Source organism: Microcaecilia unicolor, chromosome 4, assembly GCF_901765095.1.
Source record: "Microcaecilia unicolor chromosome 4, aMicUni1.1, whole genome shotgun sequence".
NCBI classification, from domain to species: Eukaryota; Metazoa; Chordata; class Amphibia; order Gymnophiona; family Siphonopidae; genus Microcaecilia; species Microcaecilia unicolor.
The window spans coordinates 375,447,469-375,467,683 of NC_044034.1; the positions used below are offsets into that span (position 1 = coordinate 375,447,469).

The 20,215-nt window shown below is 50.8% G+C and overlaps 1 protein-coding gene across 1 annotated transcript in view; it reads left to right on the forward strand.

The window, feature by feature from the left end:
* The first annotated feature begins 600 nt into the window (after window positions 1-600).
* The window catches only part of GK (glycerol kinase), a 311,446-nt gene continuing 291,831 nt past the window's right edge, over window positions 601-20,215 (forward strand). Inside the window, exon 1 of the mRNA XM_030202379.1 lies at window positions 601-750. Within this exon, the coding sequence (XP_030058239.1) occupies window positions 673-750 (78 nt within the window). The 5' untranslated portion in view covers window positions 601-672. The remainder of the gene's footprint in view (window positions 751-20,215) is intronic.

The window sequence follows — 20,215 nt, forward strand, 5'->3', positions numbered from 1 at the left end:
CCTCTGGGGCAACAGAAGAATCCCCTCCCCCATCATGAGGGGGGGCTACCCTCTGCACAATCCTCCCCCTGCACCTCAGAGGGTAGAGAACCCCTCCCCCATCTAAAAAGTGGAGCTACCCCCTGATCCTCTGGGGCAACAGAAGAATCCCCTCCCCCATCATGAGGGGGGGGCTACCCTCTGCACAATCCTCCCCCTGCACCTCAGAGGGTAGAGAACCCCTCCCCCATCTAAAAAGTGGAGCTACCCCCTGATCCCCTGGGGCAAGAGAAGAATCCCCCTCCCTTATCTGCACTCCAGGAAGAGGAGAAACAACCGTACGTGTCCCGCGTGCATCATTCTTCGCCCATCTCCACCTGCTACGACGGTGATGCTGGTGCAGGAGGGGGCGGGGCAGAGACAGGACACACTATTATGTCCGGGGAGGCTCCGAACCAACCTGACGCCTCTCGTGCGCTTCGGACCCGCCCTCCAGCCCTGGCTCGAGAGTGTGAGAAGAGGGGGCGTGTCCGGACTTTGGCGCCTAGCGGCGGGTGCGGACAGGTAGCGCTCCTATTGGCTGGTGGCGGCAGCGCCCTCTGACGTAGCGGAGACCTTGGCGGAGCGTAGAGAAGGGCGCGTGCCGGGTGTACCGACCGTGGGGGCGCAGAGAGTGAGTGAGTGACCGTGTTTATGGCGGCGTCTGATCGAGTTCGTCTTGGAGCCCTCGTTGGAGCCATTGATCAGGGGACCAGCTCCACCCGCTTCTTGGTGAGTCACCGACCTCTGGACTGTGTCAGGATATTTAGGCTTCAGGATGTTCTCCATCAGGGAGAGAGACCAGTCTATCTACCTTTCTGAAAGAGGGAGGGAGAGAGACAGACCCGTGTACCTGCCCTTCTGAGACAGACAGACAGACAGACAAGGGGGGGGGGGGGGGGTGTGAGAGAGTGTGTGAGAGTGTGAGAGAGATAGACAGAAACCCACCTACCCACCTTTTTGAAGCAGGGGGACAGACAGACCCGTGTATTTGCCCGAGAGAGAGGTAACTTTAAAACCATACAAGAACGTAGTGTAGTAAATTTAAAACAAATCGGAGAAAATTTTTCTTCACCCAACGTGTAATTAAACTCTGGAATTCGTTGCCGGAGAAAGTGGTGAAGGCGGTTAGCTTAGCAGAGTTTAAAAAGGGGTTGGACTGTTTCCTAAAGGACAAGTCCATAAACCGCTACTAAACGGACTTGGAAAACTCCAAAATTCCAGGAATAAGATGTATAGAATGTTTGTATGTTTGGGAAGCTTGCCAGGTGCCCTTGGCCTGGATTGGCCGCTGTCGTGGACAGGATGCTGGGCTCGATGGACCCTTGGTCTTTTCCCAGTATGGCATTACTTATGTACTTATGTCCTCTACTTGGCTCACTTTTATTACATAGAGCAGTGATTTAACCTATTGTGATGTCATAGTGGCTCATTCCACAATAAGAGCCAACCTCATTAGTGATGTCACAATGGCTTGATTGTATAGAATGTTTGTACGTTGGGAAGCTCGCCAGGTGCCCTTGGCCTGGATTGGCCGCTGTCGTGGACAGGATGCTGGGCTCGATGGACCCTTGGTCTTTTCCCAGTGTGGCATTACTTATGTACTTATGTCCTTTACTTGTCTCACTTTTATTACATAGAGCAGTGATTTAACCTATTGTGATGTCATAGTGGCTCATTCCACCAATAAGAGCCAACCTCATTAGTGATGTCTCAATGGCTTGATTGTATAGAATGTTTGTACGTTTGGGAAGCTCGTCAGGTGCCCTTGGCCTGGATTGGCCGCTGTCGTGGGCTCGATGGACCCTTGGACTTTTCCCAGTGTAGCATTACTTATGTACTTATGTCCTCTACTTGGCTCACTTTTATTACATAGAGCAGTGATTTAACCTATTGTGATGTCATAGTGGCTCATTCCACCAATAAGAGCCAACCTCATTAGTGATGTCACAATGGCTTGATTGTATAGAATGTTTGTACGTTTCGGAAGCTCACCAGGTGCCCTTGGCCTGGATTGGCCGCTGTCGTGGACAGGATGCTGGGCTCGATGGACCCTTGGTCTTTTCCCAGTGTAGCATTACTTATGTACTTATGTCCTCTACTTGGCTCACTTTTATTACATAGAGCAGTGATTTAACCTATTGTGATGTCATAGTGGCTCATTCCACCAATAAGAGCCAACCTCATTAGTGATGTCACAATGGCTTGATTGTATAGAATGTTTGTACGTTTGGGAAGCTCGCCAGGTGCCCTTGGCCTGGATTGGCCGCTGTCGTGGACAGGATGCTGGGCTCGATGGACCCTTGGTCTTTTCCCAGTGTGGCATTACTTATGTACTTATGTCCTTTACTTGTCTCACTTTTATTACATAGAGCAGTGATTTAACCTATTGTGATGTCATAGTGGCTCATTCCACCAATAAGAGCCAACCTCATTAGTGATGTCTCAATGGCTTGATTGTATAGAATGTTTGTACGTTTGGGAAGCTCGTCAGGTGCCCTTGGCCTGGATTGGCCGCTGTCGTGGGCTCGATGGACCCTTGGACTTTTCCCAGTGTAGCATTACTTATGTACTTATGTCCTCTACTTGGCTCACTTTTATTACATAGAGCAGTGATTTAACCTATTGTGATGTCATAGTGGCTCATTCCACCAATAAGAGCCAACCTCATTAGTGATGTCACAATGGCTTGATTGTATAGAATGTTTGTACGTTTCGGAAGCTCACCAGGTGCCCTTGGCCTGGATTGGCCGCTGTCGTGGACAGGATGCTGGGCTCGATGGACCCTTGGGCTTTTCCCAGTATGGCATTACTTATGTACTTATGTAAGACCTTTGAAGTCAGAATGATTGAATATTTTAACACCCAACAGAAAGGACTTAACAAGGATCTGGGGTTCCTAGCCCATTATAAACCATAAAGCTGTATGTCTCTGTTGATCACCCTCCCCTCACCTATCCACACCCATCCTGTTAGAATATCAATGATATGCTTTGATGTCCCCATGCATACCTCCTACCCACCCCCATCCTCCCACCCTGTCAGACTGTCATAGTAATGCTTGAATGTTTTCACTTATATACACTGTCAGCTAGCACATTTGCTTATTTCCGATCTGAGGAAGAAGGGCAACCTTCGAAAGCTAATCAAGAAATGTATTAAGTTATGTCCAATAAAAAAGGTATCATCTTATTTTCTTTTCCATGTTTTATTTTGTTTGATTTCTATTGATAACCTTAAGAGTGGACTAACACGGCTACCACACTCCTCAACACAAAAGAAGAGAGAGAGACCCCCCCCCCCCCCACTGTGTATCTACCCTTCTGGAAGGAGGGGGGGGGGGGGGGGAGAGACCCGTGTGTCTAAGGTTCTGGGGGGTAGGGGAGAAGGAGAGACCCATCTGTCTATCTAACTCCCTGGGGCAGACTTGTGTGTTAAGTGAAATTTCCCCCTAATCCTTGTCAAATTTTCAAAGACGGAATATACAGGTAGTTTATTTTGTGAGATTGAGTAAAATATCTCTTGTGTACTTTGTCCCTGTTTTTCTTTGTGCCGCTGGAGCCTTGGGGACAATGTTCAAGTATATGAACTTTTTCTCATAGGCCTTTTGAAAAATTAAGGCGGTTGCATATCCACTCCACCTGCACAGAGGAAAAGGAAGCAAGTTCCAAAATGTTGGGGGTTGGTGACACAGGGAAAGGCTGATTCCATGGCGTCCCACAAATCGGTCCAGAGACTTGTGGGTTGTGTCCCTCTACCAGCAGGTGGACATAGAGAGAACCTCCCAGGTTTTCTATATATGGAGCTGTGCAGCCAGCTGAACCTCAGTATTCTCTCTATCTAGCAGCTCTGGTTTGATCTGGCTACTGGTGTCCTTTGGGCCTAGTTTAGCACAGACAGGGGTTGAGTGGCAGTTTGCAGCTTGTGGTGTACACCTGGTGGTGCCTGATCCTTCCTGGTTTCCCCCTACCTTTCCTCCATCGCCCGGGGCTGTTGGCCTTATCAGGAGAGAAAGGAAAGAGGCTTTGTTTAATCATATGGAGGAACTAGACGTTCTGCCGAGTCAGTTTTGGGACAGGCGTTTATGGAGCATGTCAGTGCCTTCTGAGGCGGCAAAGTGCTGCTCCCGGTGTGGGGGCCAGAGAGCAGCATCAGGGGAGTGCGAGTCCTGCCGCCGTCAGCCTGCAGCGGGTGTTCAGTGCGACAGGGGTTCTCCTCAGGCGTCTGGTGCGTCGGAACTGCAGGAGATAGTTTTGGCGGTTTCCTTGGGGCAGTTAGTGCAGTGCGCATTGGCAAGCGCCATTTTTTCCTCTCAGGTGCGACCCGCTCCGCACGTGGCAGTTGATAGACAAGAGGCACAGCACACTTCTGTGGCACAGGCTCTGATGGAGGGAAGCGATGTACAGGGCGCAGGGGAGTCCTTTGCAGTTCCTTTTTCACTGGATTTTGTTTTATTAATGCACAACGCCTTTCTTTTGAAGACTTATGTAAGACTTATGAAGCTAAGTAATTTTTGAAGTTATGTTCTAGAAAATTAGCTGATGCTGTTTGTGCTTTCTTAACAGATCTTGAAAGTCAGACACCACGGACCCTGATGAAGGATTCAAAACTTAGGCCAAAGTCGGGCCGTGGAAGGTGTCTAAAAGACTGTTGAGTAAAAAGATAAGTGCATATGATCCGTTGATGAAATATAAACGGTTCACTTGTTGAAGTATTTTGAGCAGTAGCCATATCTTTAGAATAAAGAAAGGAGGTTTTTGCCCATGATGATTTAAGGGACCTCCCTAATGTTGGTTTACCAACGACGGAGTGTTCCCTTATAATGTGAGGCTTTTTCTCCTCCTTTTTCATAATTATTTTGCTACATCAGACGTATTTATGGATATTTCATAGAGCTATATGAGTTATCATTACACAAAATATCCTTTAGAGCTCTTTTTTTGAGATTTAGATTTCTTTTGAAGAAGTCAGGAGCTTCTCTTCAGGCAGCCCTGTCTTTTCCTCAGCAAACTTCGGTTGCTGCAGCCTCTGTCTTTCCTGCCAAAACGTCCCCGGGTGGAGATTTTGGAAACCGAGGAGCTATCTGACACAGATGGCCTAGTTTTGTCTCCGGGCTCTCCCTCAGAATCTTTGGATTTGGCAGATGAGGTCACCTTGCCCTCTGAGGAGGGGGATGATCCGACGGCTGCCTGCCTTTTCACAGGGAAGAGCTTCCCTCCCCTGATTGTTAGGGCTTTTGAGGTTTTGGCCATTTCCCCCCTGAATTATCAGGGGGAACAGGTCCTGTGCCCTCTAATGTCTGGCACTAAATGCCCACCTCATTCCTTTCATGTGCATGAGGCCATGAAGATCCTTGTTTCGGCGCAGTGGGATATGCCAGACAGTAGGCTTAAGGTTGCTTAGAGCTATGTCGCGTCTTTACGTGCTACCTGCTCCTGACTTAGACTTGCTGAAGATCCCTACGGTGGATTCCTTAATACAGCGGTCACTAAGAAAACCACTCTCCCTGTGGAGGGTCGCATGGCACTCAAGGACCCTCAGGATCATAAGTTGGAGACTTGCTTGAAGCTGTCCTTGAAGTAGCGGCCCTTTCCCTGCAGGCCTCGGTTTGTGGCTCCTATGCGGCTTGGGCATGCTTATCATGGGTGCAGAAAGCCTCCTCTCCGGAAGATCTTGTGGCTGTTTTACCGGCCTTGGAGTCCGGTTTAGCCTTCCTTGTGGATCTTTGTTATGATCTTTTGAGGGCTTCGGCGAAGAAGGTTTCCTTAGCGGTCACCGCTCGTCGCTGGCTGTGGTTGCGGAATTGGAATGCAGACGTGGCCTCTAAGTCACCTTTAGCAAGGCTTCCTTTTAGGGGAAAGCTTTTGTTTGGAACAGACTTAGAACAGATTATGATGGACCTCGGTGTCTCTAAGGGCCAGTGCCTCCTGGAGGACAGGTCCAAGTTTGTACAACCAGTGGGACCTAGACCTAAGTTTAGGGATACATGGCATTACCGTCCAGGTCTCGGGGCCTCTTTTCAGAGAGCAAGGTCTTCTCAGAGGCCTCAGCCCTTTCGAGGTGACAGGCAGGCCTTCCTTTTCAGTAACAGAAACCAGCCCACAGCCAGGTCCGCCCAATGATGGGGCCCTGGTCCATATCCAGCTAGTTATTGGGGGCAGACTGTCCCTATTCCTGGTGGAGTGGACCAGGGTAACATCTGATGAATGGGTCTTGGAGGTTATCAGAGACGGCTACAAGTTAGAATTGGCTCGTCCGATAGTAGACTCTTTTGTGATATCTCCTTGCAAATGTCCCACCAAGGTGCAGGCCGTTCGACACACCCTCCTCAACTTACAACGGCTGGGTGCCATCCAGCCTGTACCCCCAGCAGAAAGAGGGTGCAGTCGATACTCCATTTATTTTGTAGCGCCAAAAAAGGGCGGTTCTTGGCGACCTGTCTTAGATCTCACGTGCGTCAACAGGTCCTTACGGGCTGGGCTTTTCCGCATGGAAACCCTCCGATCGGTGATCGCAGCGGTACAGCCAGGGGAGTTTTTGACCTCTCTTGATCTCAGAGGCCTATTTACACATTCCAATCTGGCCTCCCCATAGGCGTTTTCTTCGCTTTGCAGCGCTCAGTCATCATTTTCAATTCAAAGCGATGCCCTTCGGCCTAGCCACAGCACCTCAGACCTTTTCCAAGGTCCTGGTAGTAGTGGTGGCCTATCTCAGGAAGGAAGGGATTCAGGTCCATCCCTATCTAGACAACTGACTTGTGCAGGCATCTTCTTTTGAGGAGAGTCGGCGGGCAACCGACAAAGTGGTCGGGTTGCTTCAGTCGCTTGGTTGGGTGATGAACTTCCCGAAGTGCAGCCTAACGCCTTCCCAAACGCTGGAATACTTGAGGGTGTGCTTCGATACCCGAATAGGGATAGTTTCTCTTCCTTCAGCTCGAGCACAGCAGTTACAGGCTCAGTTACGAGCGCTGTTTCAAACTCTGAACCCGCGGACTTTGTACAAGTTCTAGGAGTTCTAGGTTCTCCGAGGACAAGCAGGCTGCTTGTTCTCACGACTGGGTTGACGTCCACGGCAGCCCCCACCAACCGGAACAAAACTTTGCGGGCGGAAACCGGATCGCACTTTTGCCGCGAGTTTTTCTTCTTCGTTGTTTTTTCTTTGTTCTTTTCTCTGTTTTATTTTGTAAAAAAAACAAAACAAAACCGAAAACGAGAACTTTGTTTGCCTCGTACTTTTAGCGGGGGCATCTCGTTGCGGCCTTGTGGCCGCGCGGTCGATTTATTTTTCGAGGTGTGATTTTTACCGCCACCATCGACGACTTTGACTTCGCTGACACGATTTTTCCGTCGATGTCCTCGAAGGTCCCGAGTGGATTTAAGAAGTGTGGTCGGTGCGGCCGGCATATCTCATAGACCGACACTCACGCTTGGTGCCTCCAGTGCCTCGGGCCGAAGCGCGATACCAAGACGTGCACCTTGTGTCTTGGTTTACGTAAACGGACACAGGTGGCGAGGCAAGTTCTGCGGGACCGTCTTTTTGGAACATGCGCCGGCCCCTCGACGTCGACTTCGACGGCATCGGTGTCGACGGCCGGATCTTCGTTACCGGTATCGATGTCCACGAAATCGGCACCGACCCCAGGAGCACAGGTCCCGTTGGCCCGCCGGTCTTCCGGAGATGGCAGGGGTGAGCGGCCGCGTGGGCAATCGGCCCCGGTCACTCCCTTTACCCAGGGCCCTCGGGACCGAACCCTGTCGGACCCGATCCCTCGAGGCCGAGGGGGATCTACCTCCTCCTCTTCGGTACCGCCGAGCGCCGATGACGGGCACCGAAAAAAGACAAAAAAGCACCGTCATCGGTCGCCCACAGCGCATGTGGCTACCGGCTCCAGAGATGATTTGACGCCGAGGAAGCGGCAGCGCCGGGAGGAGCATTCCCCCTCGGTGGTAGAGGTATCGTTACGTCAGGGCACCAGCACTTCGGTGCCGTCTCCTGGACCCAAACAGCTTCCGGCACCGACACCTCTACCGGCCCCCTCGCCTTTCCCAACAGCGGGCCTGGACGAGTGACTTCGAGCCATCCTTCCGGGGATCCTGGAAGGGCTGATGCGCCAGACTGTGCACCCCCGGCGCCGTTGATGGAGGCGCCGGCGTGCTCTAGCCCGGTGCCGAGGCCTTCGACACCGACGCCGCTTGCGGTGCCGGTCTCGACCGCCACGCCGGTCTCGACCGCCACGCAGGTGGCGTCCCCATCGACGTCGATGGAGGGAGCTTCATCCCCGCCGGCGCGGGAGTCCACCGCTCGATGACGCCACCGAGGACTCGGTGCCTCGAAGTCGAGCCGGGCCCGGTTGAGGTCTGAGCTACAGGAGCTCATGTCCGACACCGAGGAAGAGGCCTCGTGGGGGGAGGAGGAGGACCCCAGATATTTCTCCTCAGAGGAGTCTGTGGGCCTTCCCTCCGACCCCACTCCTTCACCAGAGAGGAAGCTCTCGCCACCTGAGATCCTCTCCTTTGCCTCCTTCGTCAGGGACATGTCTATTTGCATTCCCTTCCCCGTGGTCTCTGTGGATGAGCCGAGGGCCGAGATGCTCGAGGTCCTCGACTATCCATCACCACCTAGAGAGTCCTCCACGGTGCCGTTGCACAATGTCCTCAAAGAGACACTGCTTTGGAACTGGTTGAGACCTTTATCTAATCCCACCATCCCCAAGAAAGCGGAGTCCTAATACAGGATCCACTCAGACCCAGAGTTAATGCGGCCTCAATTGTGTCATGACTCGGCGGTCGTGGACTCTGCTCTCAAGAGGGCACGGAGTTCGAGGGATACTGCCTCGGCGCCCCCGGGGCGGGAGTCTCGCATTCTGAACTCGTTTGGGAGGAAGGCCTACCAATCCTCAATGCTCGTGACCCGCATCCAGCCCTACCAGCTCTACATGAGCATACACATGCGGAATAATGTGAGGCAACTGGCGGACCTGGTCAACAAGCTCCCCCCGGAGCAGTCCAGGCCTTTTCAGGAGGTGGTCAGGCAGCTGAAGGCGTGCAGAAAGTTCCTGTCCAGGGGTATATATGACACCTGTGATGTGGCATCTCGTGCTGCGGCCCAAGGTATAGTGATGCGCAGGCTCTCATGGCTGCATTCCTCTGACCCGGACAACCGCACCCAGCAGCGGCTGGCCGATGTCCCTTGCCAGGGGGATAATATTTTTGGTGAGAAGGTCGAGCAGTTGGTGGACCAACTACACCAGCGGGAAACCGCCCTCGACAAGCTCTCCCACCGGGCGCCTCCAGCATCCACCTCAGCAGGTGGACGTTTTTCCCGGGCCAGGCAGGCTGCGCCCTACGCCTTCAACAAGTGTAGGTACACCCAGCCGGCCCGAAGGCCTCACCAGGCACAGGGACAGTCCCAGCGCGCTCGTTCCCGTCAACAGCGTGCGCCTAAGCAGCCCCCGGCGCCTCCACAGCAAAAACCGGGGACGGGTTTTTGACTGGATCCATGGGAACATAGCCGCCATCAAAGTGTCCGTACCGGACGATCTGCCAGTCTGGGGGAGGTTAAAACTTTTTCACCAAAGGTGCCCTCTAATAACCTCCGACCAGTGGGTTCTCCAAATAGTGCGGTGCGGATACGCCCTGAATTTGGCCTCCCCTCCACCAAATTGTCCTCCGGGAGCCCAATCCTTCAGCTCCCATCACAAGCAGGTACTTGCAGAGGAACTCTCCGCCCTTCTCAGCGCCAAAGCGGTCGAGCCCGTGCCACCCTGGCAGGAAGGGCAGGGATTCTATTCCAGGTACTTCCTTGTGGAAAAGAAAACAGGGGGGATGCGCCCCATCCTAGACCTGAGAGGCCTGAACAAATACCTGGTCAAAGAGAAGTTCAGGATGCTTTCCTTGGGCACCCTTCTACCAATGATTCAGAAAAACGATTGGCTATGTTCCCTGGATTTAAAGGACGCATACACTCATATCCCGATACTGCCAGCTCACAGACAGTATCTCAGATTCCGCCTGGGGACACGGCCCTTTCAGTATTGTGTGCTGCCCTTTGGGCTCGCCTCTGCCCCACGGGTGTTCACGAAGTGCCTTGTGGTGGTCGCGGCGTATCTACGCAAGCTGGGAGTGCACGTGTTCCCATATCACGACGATTGGCTGGTCAAGATCACCTCGGAGGCAGGAGCTCTGCGGTCCATGCAGTGCACTATTCACCTTCTGGAGCTGCTGGGGTTTGTGATAAATTTCCCAAAGTCCCATCTCCAGCCAGTCCAATCTCTGGAATTCATAGGAGCTCTGCTGAATTCACAGACGGCTCAGGCCTTTCTTCCCGAAGCGAGGGCCCACAACCTCCTGTCCCTCGCTTCCCAGACCAGAGCGTCTCAGCAGGTCACAGCTCGGCAGATGTTGAGACTCCTTGGTCATATGGCCTCCACAGTTCATGTGACTCCCATGGCTCGTCTTCACATGAGATCTGCTCAATGGACCCTAGCTTCCCAGTGGTGCCAGGCCACCGGGAATCTAGAAGATGTCATCCGCCTGTCCCTCAGTTGCCGCAATTCGCTGCACTGGTGGACACTTCGGACCAATTTGACCCTGGGACGTCCATTCCAAATTCCGCAGCCCACGAAAGTGCTGACGACGGATGCATCTCGCCTGGGGTGGGGAGCTCATGTCGATGGGCTTCACACCCAGGGACTGTGGTCCCTCCAGGAAAAAGATCTTCAGATCAACCTCCTGGAGCTCCGAGCGGTCTGGAACGCACTGAAGGCCTTCAGAGATCGGCTGTCCTATCAAATTATCCAAATTCGGACAGACAATCAGGTTGCAATGTATTACATCAACAAGCAGGGGGGCACCGGATCTCGCCCCCTGTGTCAGGAAGCTGTCTGGATGTGGCGTTGGGCCTGCCAGTTCGGCATGCTTCTTCAAGCCACATACCTGGCAGGTGTAAACAACAGTCTGGCCGACAGACTGAGCAGAGTCATGCAACCGCACGAGTGGTCGCTCCATTCCAGAGTGGTACGCAAGATCTTCCGAGAGTGGGGCACTCCCTCGGTGGACCTTTTCGCCTCTCAGACCAACCACAAGCTGCCTCTGTTCTGTTCCAGACTACAGGCACACAGCAGACTAGCGTCGGATGCCTTTCTCCTCCATTGGGGGACCGGCCTCCTGTATGCTTATCCTCCCATACCTTTGGTGGAGAAGACCTTACTGAAGCTCAAGCAAGACCACGGCACCATGATTCTGATAGCGCCTTTTTGGCCCCGCCAGATCTGATTCCCTCTTCTTCTGGAGTTGTCCTCCGAAGAACCGTGGAGATTGGAGTGTTTTCCGACTCTCATTTCGCAGAACGACGGAGTCTCTGGCTCTCACGGCCTGGATGTTGAGGGCGTAGATTTCGCTTCGTTGGGTCTGTCTAAGGGTGTCTCCCGTGTCTTGCTTGCTTCTAAAAAGGATTCCACTAAAAAGAGTTACTTTTTCAAGTGGAGGAGGTTTGTCGTTTGGTGTGAGAGCAAGGCCCTAGAACCTCGTTCTTGTCCTGCACAGAACCTGCTTGAATACCTTCTGCACTTATCAGAGTCTGGCCTCAAGACCAACTCAGTAAGGAATCACCTTAGTGCGATTAGTGCTTACCATCATCTTGCAGAGGGTAAAGCCATCTCTGGAGAGCCTTTAGCCGTTCGATTCATGAGAGGCTTGCTTTTGTCAAGGCCCCCTGTCAAGCCTCCTGCAGTGTCATGGGATCTCAACGTCGTCCTCACCCAGCTGATGAAACCTCCTTTTGAGCCACTGAATTCATGCCATCTGAAGTACTTGATCTGGAAGGTCATTTTCTTGGTGGCAGTTACTTCGGCTCGTAGAGTCAGTGAGGTTCAAGCCCTGGTAGCTCATGCTCCATATATAAATGACCTAGAGATGGGAATAACTAGTGAGGTAATTAAATTCGCCGATGACACAAAATTATTCAGGGTCGTCAAGTCGCAGGAGGAATGTGAACGATTACAGGAGGACCTTGCGAGACTGGGAGAATGGGCGTGCAAGTGGCAGATGAAGTTCAATGTTGACAAGTGCAAAGTGATGCATGTGGGTAAGAGGAACCCGAATTATAGCTACGTCTTGCAAGGTTCCGCGTTAGGAGTTACGGATCAAGAAAGGGATCTGGGTGTCGTCGTCGATGATACGCTGAAACCTTCTGCTCAGTGTGCTGCTGCGGCTAGGAAAGCGAATAGAATGTTGGGTGTTATTAGGAAGGGTATGGAGTCCAGGTGTGCGGATGTTATAATGCCGTTGTATCGCTCCATGGTGCGACCGCACCTGGAGTATTGTGTTCAGTACTGGTCTCCGTATCTCAAAAAAGATATAGTAGAATTGGAAAAGGTACAGCGAAGGGCGACGAAAATGATAGTGGGGATGGGACGACTTTCCTATGAAGAGAGGCTGAGAAGGCTAGGGCTTTTCAGCTTGGAGAAGAGACGGCTGAGGGGAGATATGATAGAAGTGTATAAAATAATGAGTGGAATGGATCGGGTGGATGTGAAGCGACTGTTCACGCTATCCAAAAATACTAGGACTAGAGGGCATGAGTTGAAGCTACAGTGTGGTAAATTTAAAACGAATCGGAGAAAATTTTTCTTCACCCAACGTGTAATTAGACTCTGGAATTCATTGCCGGAGAACGTGGTACGGGCGGTTAGCTTGACGGAGTTTAAAAAGGGGTTAGATAGATTCCTAAAGGACAAGTCCATAGACCGCTATTAAATGGACTGGAAAAATTCCTCATTTTTAGGTATAACTTGTCTGGAATGTTTTTTACGTTTGGGGAGCGTGCCAGGTGCCCTTGACCTGGATTGGCCACTGTCGGTGACAGGATGCTGGGCTAGATGGACCTTTGGTCTTTCCCAGTATGGCACTACTTATGTACTTATGTACTTATGTACTTATATACTAAATTTCATCATAACAGAGTAGTGCTCCGCACTCACCCTAAGTTCCTTCCAAAGGTGGTGTCGGAGTTCCATCTTAACCAGTCAATTGTCTTGCCAACATTCTTTCCCAGACCGCATACCTGCCCTGCTGAACGTCAGTTGCACACATTGGACTGCAAGCGAGCTTTGGCCTTCTATCTGGAGCAGACACAGCCCCACAGACAGTCCGCCCAATTGTTTATTTCTTTCGACCCCAATAGGAAAGGGGTCGCTGTGGGGAAACGCACCATCTCCAATTGGCTAGCAGATTGCATTTCCTTCACTTACGCCCAGGCTGGGCTGACTCTTGAGGGTCATGTCACGGCTCATAGTGTCAGAGCCATCGCAGCGTCGGTGGCCCACTTGAAGTCAGCCACTATTGAAGAGATTTGCAAGGCTGCGACGTGGTCATCTGTCCACACATTCACATCACATTACTGCCTCCAGCAGGATACCCGACGCGACAGTCTGTTCGGGCAGTCGGTGCTGCAGAATCTGTTTGGGGTTTAAATCCAACTCCACCCTCCAGGACCCGAATTTATTCTGGTCAGGCTGCACTCTCAGTTAGTTGTTCTTCGTAGGTGAATTTCTGTTATACCCTTGCCGTTGCGAGGTTCAATTGACCTGGGTTCTTGTTTTGAGTGAGCCTGAGAGCTAGGGATACCCCAGTCGTGAGAACAAGCAGCCTGCTTGTCCTCGGAGAAAGCGAATGATACATACCTGTAGAGGGTGTTCTCCGAGGACAGCAGGCTGATTGTTCTCACCTACCCTCTCTCCTCCCCTTTGGAGTTGCGTTTTTACTCATTTTTTGCTTGTCATTCAGCTGAGCGGGAACGGTCGTGCACGGGCGGGAAGACGGCCGCGCATGCGCGGTGGGCGTGCCCTGCGTGCAGGACCGCCCGCAAAGTTTTGTTCCGGTTGGTGGGGGCTGCCGTGGACGTCAACCCAGTCGTGAGAACAATCAGCCTGCTGTCCTCAGAGAACACCTGCTACAGGTATGTATCATTCGCTTTCCATGGCCTCCACCTTGGACGTGGTAAAGTGGGTCAGAGCTCACATGCGCCCCCTCCAGTGGCACCTTCTGAGCCATTGGTCTCCGCTTTCGGAGGATTACAAGGTTCTGGTGCCATGTTCACCCGTGTTCACACAATCATGCACTGGTGGTTCATTCAAAAGAATCTGGTGTCGGGCATTCCTCTGGCAACCCCGGACTGGAAAATAGTGACCATGGATGTGTCACTGTCTGGCTGGGGGGCTCATTGCCTGCAACAGACAGCTCAGGGCATTTGGACTTCAAGAAAGGCGTCATGGTCCATCAACCGCTTGGAGTTACGGGCGATTCATCTGACCCTTCGGGAGTTTCTGTGTCTTCTCCGCGGTTGCCCAGTTCGAGTTCTTTCGGACAATGCAATGGCGGTCGCCTACGTAAAGCGTCAGTGGGCACCAGGAGTGCACCCATAGCGCGCGAGGCGGCTCTGATCTTCCGTTGGGCAGAGACTCATCTCTCTTTCTTGACAGCAGCTCATATAATGGGGTCACAGAATGTGCAAGCAGGCTTTCTCAGTCACCACCAGTTGGATCCGGGGGAGTGGACGCTCTCCCCCTCTGTCCTTCGATCAGATAACTGCCCGTTGGGGGATGCCAGAGGTGGACTTAATGGCCACCGCATTCAATGCGAAGGTTCCCTGTTTCTTCAGCAGGGGATGAGAGCTGGGCTCAGAAGGCATCGATGCCCTTCTTCAACCTTGGCCCAGAGGCCTGCTCTATGCCTTTACCCAGTGGCCAATAGTGGGCAGGTTACTGACTCGCATTGCCAGTCATCCCGGTCGAGTGATCCTAGTGGCCCCGGATTGGCCCAGACGACCCTGGTACGCAGATGTGATCAGACTTCTGTTCAATCGTCCTTTTCTGCTACCGGTGCAGGACGTTCTCCTGCTGCAGGGGCCAGTCACGATGGAGGATCCCTCCCCCTTTGGTCTTATGGCCTGGCCCTTGAAAGGGCAAGGTTGAGAAGAAAATGGTATCTGGACACTTATCGGTACGATGCTGTAGGCTCGTAAAAGATCCACCTCGATAGCTTATGCTAGGGTGTGGCATACCTTCGATTCGTGGTGTGCAAGTTCGGGATTGTCAGCAGCTTTGGCTTCAGTATCGGTTATCCTCGCATTTCTTCAGGAGGCTGTACAAAAATCACTCTCGAGTTCTCTTAAGGTGCAGGTGGCACCTCTGGCATGTTTTAGAGGCTGGCTTCAGGGGGCGTCCATCGCCTCCCACCCGGATGTGGTTCATTTCTTGAGGGGCATAAATCATTTGCACCCTCCTCAAGTGCCAGTTCTGCCATCCTGGAACCTTAATCTAGTTCTCAAAGCACTTCAGCATCCTCCTTTCGAACTCTTATCGGGGATTACGATTAAGGATCTCACCTTGAAGGCGATTTTCCTAGTAGCCATTACTTCCGCTTGCGTTTTACGGAGGCGGGGGTATCATTTAGGACAGTTCCTTCATTTTTGCCCAAGGTGGTTTCTCGTTTCCACTTGGGGCAGTCCCTGCATTTGCCGGCCTTCCGCCGGGAAGATTACCCTGAGCAATTCCAGGCTCTTCGCTGCGACGTGAGACGGGCTCTTCGCAGGTATTTAGAGGTGACGAATTTCATCTTTCTGACCATCTCTTTGTCCTTTTTGGAGGCAGTAAGAAGGGTCATATGGCGTCTAAACCATAGCCCGTTGGTTGCGGGAGGCCTTCTCGTCAGCATACGTGGCATTGGGCAAGCAAGCCCCTTTGCAAGTTTGTGCTTATTCTACGCGAGCTCAAGCTTCCTCCTGTGCAGAGTCCCATTTGGTTTCTCTGGAAAATATCTGCAGGGCAGTTACATGGGCTTCGGTCCATACATTCACTTGTCATTATCAGGTGGATGTGGTGTTTGGCTCGTCGGTGATTTCTGCCGGGTTGGGGGTGTCCCGCCCTACTTGAGGACTGCTTGGGTACATCCCACAAGTCTCTGGATTGATCTGTGGGACGCCATGGAAGGAAAAATTAATTCTTACCTGATAATTTCTTTCCATTAGTCCCATCAGATCAATCCAGAGGCCCCCCCCCCTGGGTTTACTGTCTGCGGTTTTGTTGTGGTTGGTTAGTTTTTTTCGGGTTCCGTTGTTCTGAATATTCCTTCGTTTGATTTAAAAATAAATAAATATAGAAGTGGTGGAAGTATGTTGGGCAATTGGTCTGACAGTGTCAGGAGAGTTTTCTATTGTTTCCATTCCACTGCTTTGGTATCGTTCATACTGAGATTTAGCTGGCTGCACAGTCCACATATAGCAAACCTCGGAGGTTCTCTCTATCTACACCTGCTGGTAGAGGGACACAACCTACAAGTCTCTGGATTGATCTGTTGAGACTAATGGAAAGAAAATTATCAGGTAAGAATTAATTTTTCCTTTTCTCCCCCAGTTCAGACATGCCCTGGAAATGCCTACTTGTAAAGTGGTAAGATATAGTCATGCTGGAGGTAAATTTTTATACCGTATTTTTCGGACTATAAGACGCACCGGACCATAAGACGCACCTAGGTTTTAGAGGAGGGAAATAGGAAAAATTTTTTTTTTCCTTTTTCCCTCCTCTAAAACCTAGGTGCTCCGGTGCGTCTTGTCCGAATCCCTCCCTCCGAGTTCGGGATTGCCCTCCCCCCGGCCCTGTCACCACTTCTCCCTACTCACGTCACGTGATCTTCCCTGGTGGTCTAGTGACGTCTCGGCGGCCATTTTGAATCTCGCCGAGACCGTCAGGCTGCATACAGGAGGATGGAGAGCAGCACGCTGGGCAGGAAAGAGGGGGCTCTTTCCTGCCCCGACGTCACTAGACCACCAGGGAAGATCGCGTGAGTAGGGAGAAGTGGTGACAGGGCCATCCCGAACTCGGAGGGAGGGAGGGCGATCGATCCCGAACTCGGAGGGAGGGAGGGAGGGAAATCTCTACCTTAGGACTATAAGACGCACCCCCCATTTTCCTCCCAAATTTGGGGGGAAAAAGTGCGTCTTATAGTCCAAAAAATACGGTAATTAGGATCTGAGGGTATATATGAATTAAAATTGGTGTGCAAGAAAGATAGCTCCTAGTTTGTGATTATATGGATAAGCACCCCAGGGGGTGAGATCAGCACTTGTGCGTATAAAAAATTGATGTACATGTGGTTCTCAAAGCCCACCAGCAGACTGTGTGTTCTATTGCCCCCCCCCCAAACCACAAAGGATACTGTGATCAATATATAAGCACACTCATTTATTCAACACGGAGGAAAAAAAACCTCTTACTACTGTGGCCAGCAACGGCATGTCAAACCGGTCTATAAGGTCAGCTGATCAATATGCACACAGTTAAAAAAGTAATAATCGGTTAAAAATCCTCCGTGAAAAAATTCAATTCAATTTTAAAGGCAAAAAAGCTCATAAATAACAAAAACAGAGCAATAATCATTCAAAATCAAACTGCATGAGCACTTATCTTAAGTACTGCATAATATCAAATCGCAGTCGCTCGATCTTGGCAGGATAAGTGAAAAACAGTGAGGTCCTGACGGACCCGTTTCGCTCCAGCTTCCTCTGGAGACCTTCATTGTACCCCCCCCCCCCTTCATTGTTCTGTAAACAAGAAAAACATTAAATTACAACCACTCAAGAGAATCCACAAAATCAAAATACAAGCATGCTGAATTTAAATAACTCAAAACATACTACTGGGAAAGTCTATGTAGCGAGACAACCAGCGAGCCAGAAAACTAATATGGTGCGTGCTGTTTAAAAAGACGCTGCACAGTCTCGCAGCCAATCAAAGCTGAAAACGTCAAAACTGAAGCTGTGGACTTCAAAATCGAAAAAAAGAAACTATAAACATCAAAAAATGCTGTGGACGTCGAACAGGATGCTGAAGACATAAAAAAATTAATATAAAAAACAATGCTTGTTGAGCTATAGAAATGCTGACCAATGTAAAGTAGAACTTAAACTACTGGGTTCCGACGTTTTCAGTTTAAAGATCAAAGTTGTTAACGTTGTAAAAGCTGTTTGTCAAGTCTCCACTCTGAATCCTAGATGGGACACAATCAATAATCCAGCATTGAAACGATTCAAACGTGATGTAGGTCCCTGCAGTGCGAAACCAAGTGTGAATAACAAATTTGAGGCTCCCCTGGTTCATGTCGGGGCATTGCAGTAGGTGCAAGCCAGGAATCCAGCGGGATGTGGAGCAAACTGCGGCAGCACAGCACCGGATGCTGGGGTCTTCGGGCTCTCCATCAGGGCCAGTGCACAGTTGGTTGCAGTAGAGCACGGGAACTGGCTCTATTTTGTTGGGATGATCCGAAAGTACCGAGGTTTTCATAAAGAGGAGCTCAGTACTCTATTTCTGAGGCAATGGCAGTGCTTTTCATTGAGGAGCCTTCTGCACTTGGGAAGAATAATCAGCATCATAGTTACTGATGCTAGGGTCCACCTTAGCAGTCAGCACCCAAGGAAAAGATCTAGGTGTCATTTTAGACAGTATGTTGAAATCTGCTGAATGTACGGCTACAGCCAAAAAGCAAACAAAATGCTAGGAAAGCGATGGAAAATAAGACCAAGAATATTATAATGCCTCTGTATCGTTACATGGTGTGTCCTCACCTTGAGTATTGCATTCAGTTCTGGTTGATGTATCTCAAAAAAGATATAGCAAAATTAGAAAAAGCTCAAAGAAGAGCCACCAAAATTATAAAAGTGAATGGAATTCCTCATATGAGGAAAAGCTAAAGAGGTTAGGTCTATATGTATCATACTATGAGTTTATCTTGGTGGGCAGACTGGATGGATCGTACAGGTCGTTATCTGTATCATCTACTATGTTATTATGGCTGTTCACCTTGGAAAAGAGACGGGTGAGGGGGGGATATGATTGAGGTCTACAGAGTCCCGAGTGGTGTAGAACGGGTAAAAGTGGATTGATGATGATTATTTTTTTTCAAAAATATTCAAAGATCAGAGAACACTCAATGAAATTACATGGAAATACTTTTAAAACACAGGAGAAGGCTCTTTGCTGGAGCCAGCGCCTTCGGCGTTTTTTTTGCGCTATAGCGAGATCTATGTCAGTTATTTTGATTGTCCTTAAGGCATCTGCGCCTCGACATCTATATGTTACAATATTCACAAATTTGACCCCTGAGGCAGGCGCCTTGCTGGCGCCGAAACACGGCCCGTGTCGGGTCTTCGGTTAATAAAGTACTCCTGTTGTCCTAGTCTTGAAGGCCCAGTGTTGCTTTTTTCTTTTGGTAAAACAAATAGGAGGAAATATTTTTTACTCAAAGAATAGTTAAGCTCTGGAACTTGTTGCCTGAGGATTCGCCAAGGTTAGTGAATCTGGGTTTAAAAAAGGTTTCCATATCATCATGCTGATCAATCCATAGACTGATGGGTTGTGTCCATCTACCAGCAGGTGGAGATAGAGAGCAATCCTTTTGCCTCCCTATATGTGGTCATGTGCTGCTGGAAACTCCTCAGTATGTTCTCTATCTCAGTAAGTGGTGGTCACACACAGCAGCAGCTCTGGCTAGGTCTCCAAGACTAATCTTTAGGTTTTGTTGAGTACCTGGGGTCTCGGGCTCTTCTTGAGCAAGTGCAAACCTGGTGGTGCCAGGTCCCTCCTTTTCTCCCCCCTCCCGCTGGCTCCGTAAAAAAAAAAAAAATTTGGATGTCCTTTAAGGGCGTTTATTTCAACATTTATATCAGCGTTTATTGCAGCTGCTCACTGGGACACCAGTTCGTTACAGCTCGGAGCGAGAAGCAGGTAATTTTTACCTTTTGTAGCGGGCAGGGGGTTCCCCGATCGGTCTCCACGTGGCCTATGGCGTCGGAGGGCGAGGGCGCAAAGAATCGCTCCCCGGACCGCGTGTGCGCATCTAGCGGGGATGCGGGGGTTTTAAAACCTGAATCGCCCTTTTTGGGCGTCAGTTTGGAGGCCGGTCAGTGTTCTGCTTCTTCCTCCAGTGCGGCGGTTTTTCCCGCCATAAACGCCCATCCCCCGCTGCTCGCCCCCACCATTTTGGCCGGCCACTCTGCTCGGACGGCTTCTTCTTGGGCTGCCCTCGAGGTGGGAGACGTTAATGCTATGGTCGCCCTTGATTCTGGCGATGGCAAAAAAGCGGCCAAAGTTAAGCGCCGTTCTTCCCGCGCGGCTCCTCAGAGTTTCGCGCTGGACGCCATTTTG